The sequence below is a fragment of the Meles meles genome, chromosome 1 (assembly GCF_922984935.1).
Source record: "Meles meles chromosome 1, mMelMel3.1 paternal haplotype, whole genome shotgun sequence".
Lineage (NCBI taxonomy): Eukaryota > Metazoa > Chordata > Mammalia > Carnivora > Mustelidae > Meles > Meles meles.
The window spans coordinates 173,806,578-173,813,099 of NC_060066.1; the positions used below are offsets into that span (position 1 = coordinate 173,806,578).

General features: G+C 58.0%; 1 protein-coding gene across 1 annotated transcript in view; it reads left to right on the forward strand.

Annotated features, from left to right (window-relative positions):
- GLIS1 (GLIS family zinc finger 1) overlaps positions 1–3,602 on the forward strand; it is a 218,288-nt gene extending 214,686 nt beyond the window's left edge. Inside the window, exons 10-11 of the mRNA XM_045998143.1 lie at positions 575–742; positions 3,167–3,602. Of these exons, the coding sequence (XP_045854099.1) occupies positions 575–742; positions 3,167–3,297 (299 nt within the window). The 3' untranslated portion in view covers positions 3,298–3,602. The remainder of the gene's footprint in view (positions 1–574; positions 743–3,166) is intronic.
- Positions 3,603–6,522: the final 2,920 nt, after the last annotated feature.

The window sequence follows — 6,522 nt, forward strand, 5'->3', positions numbered from 1 at the left end:
GACTTCTGCTCAGGGTACCCGAGGGGAATGGGGCACTGATGGGGGAGACAGTGGGGCATCAGAATGAGGGAGGGCGCTGAGGGTCACTGTGGGAGAAGCCAGGGGTCATGTGACTCAGCACACCTAGTCGGGGGCATTTCCTTGAGGAAATTCCATTGGAGGGGTGGGGAAGAGTTTGTTCCATTGACAAGGCATTGAAGGGAACATCATTGGCACTGACCCGGTGGGAACAGCCTGCTGCTTAGAGGAAGGACAGTGAGCAGGCATTTTGGGAGGTGGGGGTGGTGGCCCGACAGTCCCTTGCCTCAGAGCGCTGCGTCAGCCACAAATGACTCCAGTCAGGGGGCGCCACATGAGGCCACCTTACCCTCCCTTTCCAGCGGCCGGCAGAGCTGGGAAAGGGACCCAGGACTGCTGGCACCTTCTCCCCTGGAGCTCTGTTCTCTCCTTCACACCCAGTGTGGAGGAACAGGACCATATGAAAGACTGCACAGCACAGCAAGGACGCCCCCCCCCCCCTCGCCCCCGGGCACTCATCCTTGGCTAACGCAGCCCCTGCTGCCTCCCTTTGCAGGGTACCAGGGCACCTTCCACTCCATCCAGAATTGCTTCCCCTATGGCGACTGCTACCGGACAGCTGAGCCAGCAGCCAGCGGGGATGGTCTGGCCGGGGAAGCCCACAGTTTCAACCCCCTGCGGCCCAATAGCTACCACGGCCTCAACGCACCTTTATCTGCCACCGGTAAGCCCCACCTGCCTGCCTCCATTCCCTGACTGCCTACCATGGCCCAACCCTGGGCTGGGTGCTTATGTACATTGTCCTGAAGCCCTGGGACGGCTTGAAGAGGCAGAGTCATCCCCACTTGGTGCAAGGAGAAATCGAGGCTCCCGGAGGTCCCAGAACCCCACAGAATTGGGATTGGCATCCTGCCTGTCTCCAGATCAGTGTTCCTCCCACGTTGTCACAGCTGCTACGTGTCTGCGCACTGGCAGGTTTCTGAAGACAGAGAAGAATCAGGGAGCTTACAGTCCAGCTGATGTTGCCCTTTAACTATTTACTGAGCACCTACTGCATGCCAGGCACAGTTGTAGACCCTGGGGGTACAACAGGGAAAGAGACAAAGATGGATCTCTGTTGAACAGATGAAACGAGGCTGGAGTGGCCACACTACCAAGAAAGGACAGAGCCTAGAGGTTGTGCTTGTACCTTGTGTGGCATCTGTGTCCCCCCTATGGAGCCCTGGGCCTTCTGCAAGGAAGGGTCCCGCTGCAATGGAGAAAGCCGGTGATGGGCCAGGGTGGACAGGCTCAGACCAGCAGGGCCGAGCCAATCAGAGCAGGGGCATCTGAGGGTTGGGGCCAACCCTCCCAGAGTTCCTCAAGCCAAGCCCCACCCCAAGTCAGCCTCCAGGCCCGCAGGCAGCTGGAAGCTACAAGGCATGGGCAGGATGGGGGTCTCAGACAAAAGGGAGCCTGAGGCCCCATGCCAGAGACCCCTTGGACAGCTCTAGGTGTGTGCAGCTGGGGGTAGAGGATTAAGGACATAGGGACAACAAGAAGGCCATAGACGAGTGCCCAGAAGCCTGTGGGTCCATCTGCACGTGGGTCCCTGTGTTCCCATTCGCACACGTGCTCTCCCGTCTGTGTGTGTCTTCTTTCCTCGCACATTTGTGGTGAGTGTCCGTGGTGCCTGTGCATATCGTAGGGCCCGTACAAGCAGGTTCCAAGCATTACAAGCCCCCCTGCATGTTCAAGGGCTCACAGGGCACAGGTGCTCGTGTCTACACGCATGTGCAGATGTCACACTCATGCTGATGTTCATGCGCTGTGCACACACGCGCGCTCCCTGCCCTTTATTCCCATCTGTACACACACTCACGTACTGCGTTGCCCTGTTCCCACCCCAGTCTGTGCACACAGACTGTGTTCAAGCATGCTCTAAGCGTGTCTGGGGATGGGGGCGTGTCACCTCTGTGCATCATAGGCAGACGTGTACCCTCTCCCAGGGTGCGCGCGGGAGGTGGGGGATGCATGTCTCCTCTTTGCACACACGCGGGTTGGTGTGTGATGAGGCCCCAATCCCAGGACAGCCGGCTCTCACCCTTCATCCTTCCCCTGCTCCATGCAGCCCGTGGCGGGGTTTTGGGGCTTTAGCAGCAGGAACAAAGAACGAGGACAGGCAAGAGGCAGCTTCCATGCCCCACACCAACGTAGTGGATTCTTGTGGCCTTCTTTCTCCCCTGCTATCTGGGTGGCAGCCCAGCATTCGGGGCCCATCCCAGGACCCACAAAGCTGCCTACACCTCCCACCAAGCTGAGAATAGACATGGATTGATCCAGACTCACAGGGTGGTGCTGTGGGGCCCCAGGAGTAGTTCAGATTCATCCCACTGCACAGATGGAAAGACTGAGGCCTGCCTGTGTTCGGCTATAGAAATCTGTGACATCAGCTCAGGGACCCGGCTCTTTGAGCAAGGACTGGATACGACCCTCCAGGTTGAGGACGTTTGAGCAGTGACCCCACTCAGACAGCATGTCCAATGGAAGAACCAGGTGCCTTGGGGCCAGATGGATCTGGGTTCAAATCCCAGTTCCCCCACTGACAAGCAGTTGGCCTTAGGCAAGTGTCTTGGCCTCTCTGAGCCTGTCTTCTCCGCTGTAAAATGGGATAGTGACTCCTACCTCACAGGATTGTTGAGAGGCTTAAGTGAGCTAAGACTTCAAGAGCCCTGAGTAAGAACCCAGTAAGTGCTCATCTCCTTCCTTGGGTTTCTCGTGTCTGGTTGGGTGAAGGAACCTGAAAGGGTAGGGATGGGCTGGGTTCCCTCTGCCAGGAGGGGACAAGCCCCCAAGGGCAAGAACTGTGATAGCCCTCCCTCTCTTCCCTGCATTCTGGCCTATAGCCCAGCACTGGGTGACGGACTGCCCCAAGCCAGCCATCTGTCTGTCCAGCTGCCCGGGCCCCTTGGGAAGTGCGAGGCCTAGAGCGCCTCCTCCCACCCACTGGCTCCCTTTTCTGGGAGAGTAAAGCCTCAGAGCAGGCCCTGTGGAAGACACTATGAGAGGGACCCTGGGCAGTAGGATGGGGTGAAGGGGCTCGGAAAAGACGATGAGGCAGAGCCCCTGCATTCTCCAGCCCAGACCCTGTTCCCCACTGTACCCACAGGCTATGAGGCCCTGCCACCACAGCCATCTGAAGACATGGCATCCAGCGGCCCCGAGGACTGCAGCTTCTTCCCCAATGGGGCCTTTGACCACTGCCTGAGTCACATCCCGTCCATCTACACGGACACCTGAAGGAAGGCCCTGCCTGCCCCTGCCCCCCTCTATGGCAGACACTGCTTTGCCCACTGGCCGTCTGTCCCCACCCTCTAGGCACCCAGCCTGAGCCAGCAGGCCGCAGCTCCCCACAGACTCAGGGTGCTGCCAGGCTGCGGCAGCTGCCAGCACTAGCCAGGAGCGCCGGCCTGAGCCCGAGCTGGCGGCGCGGGGGTGCCCATCAGGATCCGTGAGCTGCAGCATTCCCTTGCCTGTGTTTTCCTTTTCTCTCCCCAATGGTTTTGAAATCACAGACCTCGTGTATATAAAATGTACAGAACTTGTTTTCCATTCCCCTTCCAGTTTTATATTTTGGGTTTTTACAAGAAAAATATTAAAAACTGGAAACAAGACGTGGGGACCTGGTTGTGCCCGCAAAGGGGGCGTCAATGCTGAGGCGGGCAGCAGGGTGGAGGGGTGTGTAAGGGAGCCAGGGCCAGGGGCTCGGAGGCACGGGCAGGGGGGCCGCCTCACATGGCCCGCACCGCCTGCTGGGCCCAGGCAGGTGAGCAGACCAAGGCTAAGGTTCAAACTGGGACCCAGATCAGCTGGCCTAGACCTTTGCTCTCTGAGCTGACTTCTCAGCCACTGGAACGCGCTTTCATGCTGGCTCTGGCTTCGGGTCAGCAGGGAAGGCCTGGGGCAGCTGGACAGAGTCCAAACAGTCTCCCGAAGATGGGGATCACGCTACAGACAGCATCCCCGCCTGGACACAGATCCCCACCCTACTCCACACCGTCTGGGAGAGGGGAAGGAAACCAGTTCTGAGGGCACCGAGGCTCACTCGGGGTTGCTATCCTTCCGTGCCTGGCACCCTCCCCTTCATCTAGGCCTGGACAGATGGCCTGGACAGTGTCCTGTTTCTCACCATGTCACCCTGAAGGTCACCTGGTTAAAAAAAAAAAAAAAGTTGGGGGGAGAAGAAGCCCTCCAGGAAAATTCCTACCTCACCAAGTGAAATGAGATAAGGGAAGTCACAGGTGTTGCAGACCTACTGTGTGCCAGGCTCTCCTGGGACGGCTCTGCGGAGGAACGTCCTGTCCTGAGGCAGAGCAGTCAGGAATCAAACCCAGTTCAAAGACTGGGGAAGGGAGGCAAAGCAAGGTGGAAAGATCTAGTCAATCCCTTCTTTTTTTTTTCTTTTTTAAATGGTTTATGTATTTTAGAGAGTGCTGGGTGGGGGAGGGGCAGAGATCCTCTTAAGCAGACTCCACACAGAAGGCAGAGCCTGACGCGGGACTGGATTTCACAGCCCCAAGATCACAACCTGAACTGAAACCAATCGTCAGATGCTTAACCAACGACACCACCCAAGCACCCCCAATCACTTCTTTATAGAGAAGGAAGCTGAGGTTCAGAGAAGCCACCCAGCCAAGCGGTGACAGGACTAAGGCTGCCACCTGTATACATGACCTGTCTCCCCCTGCAACCTGGGGAGGCCATGCGTCCTGCTCTGTGTCCAGACCAACCTGTGGGGACTGTGTCTGGGGCTCCCTTCCCTCTGCCTCCCAGCTGTTTCTAGCCAGTGAGGAGCCCAGCGTGGGAAGGAAGAGGGAGAGCAAGGGTCCCTAGGCAGGCTCTGTCCTCATTCAAGACCCCAGCTCCAACCAAGTGACCCCCTCACAATGTGCTGGTCACAGAAGTGATCCCTTGTCCTCCCTCTTCAGGCCTGGGCTGGAGGCTGAAACCGCTCCCACTCTTAGGAAAGTCAGGGCACTGCACTGTCCCTTGTCAGTCTGCCAGCCATCCACACTGTTGTACGTGGTCCTTTCCTTAAACCCTCCTCCCCTGCCCCAGTCAGAGGCCCATCTGTTTCCTTCCAGAGCCTGACAGTGACCCCATTTTACAGATGCAGAGATGAGGGACCTGAAAGAGCCAGAGGGTGGTAGAGCAGGGATACAAACCCGGGGATGGGGCTCCAGAACACACGCTCTCACCCACGGCACTTCCAGCCCAAAGGACTCGGGGCAACCTGGCTCCCACCTCCTGCTCCCAGAACAGGCCCAGTCCTGGCCTCCAGTGGGGAAATTCTGACCTAATGCCACACAGCATGTGGGCATCTGGGATGAGGACCCAGGGCTCCTGACTCCCAGGCACCCCTGGTCCCGTAGTCCCATCCTCCACTGGTTTTATGGAACTAATTAGGTCGTGGCAAAATTCCTTTAACAGAGATGCTCCAGAATCAATACTGCATGTCATTGTAAGCACTTAATCCACTCCAGATAAGCAGAATTAAGCTGTACAATGAGGACATATTTCTATTAATAATGAAAGGGCTGCGCCGTGAGCAGGAGAACACACAAGGAGCTGGCAGTTGGATCCCATTTAGTTTCTGAGAGAGAGAGGGAGATGGGGACAAAGGCAAAAAGAAACAAAAGAGAAAGAGAAAAGACAGATGAGCAAGCTGGAGACAAAGGCCCGGCACACAGTAGGGACTCAGTCATAGCAGCTTTCATCCTGACCCTGAGCTGTAGATGTGACCGCCCCTTCCCCTGCTGGGATCTCCGCTCCTCCTTTTGGCACCCGGAGGCCTCCCGCCTCCCAGACGCCGGCAGGTCTCCATCCCAGTCTAGGGAGCACAGCAGCGGCTGGGGCCCCTGGGGCAGGATCCACCAAGAGACTGGACCCGAGCTCCCTTCCCGGCCATGCTTTCTTCGTCCCTTATTTAGGAAACACGGAGAACCGCGGCCCCTCCTGAGCTCTGACCAAGTGCCAGGGCCTGCGGCCAGGACTGTGCTGCTGTCACAGGGCAGGGTGCTTACTGCCCACCCCCCAACACACAGGGGTTTCGGGTCAGGTGGAAGTGGTTAGTATTGCGAACCTGGAGCGGCCCTGGGGGATGGACCACCCCCTGGGGCCCTGTGGGGTCTGTAGGGCAGTGGAGCTGAGTCTGCCCAAGAGCCCCCAAAGCGGGACCCAGTGTACAAGCTGCCCTGGTCAGCCAGGTGACCGCACTGCCCTTCCAGCCCAGCCACTCGGGGCGGCCCCTGCTGCCCTGCCCTTTGTCCAGTCCAGGCTGAGACTGATCTGTCCCCTGCTCTGCCTCATTACTGTCTCCGTCAGGGGCCCTCTGTCTTCCATCTCTTCCTGTCCTCTGTTTTCTGTCCCCCTCTCCCTGTCTTCCGTCCCTCTGTCCTGTCTTCTGTCTCTTCCTGTCCCTCCGTCTTCCTTCCCCCGTCCCTCTGTCTTCCATTGTTCCCTGTC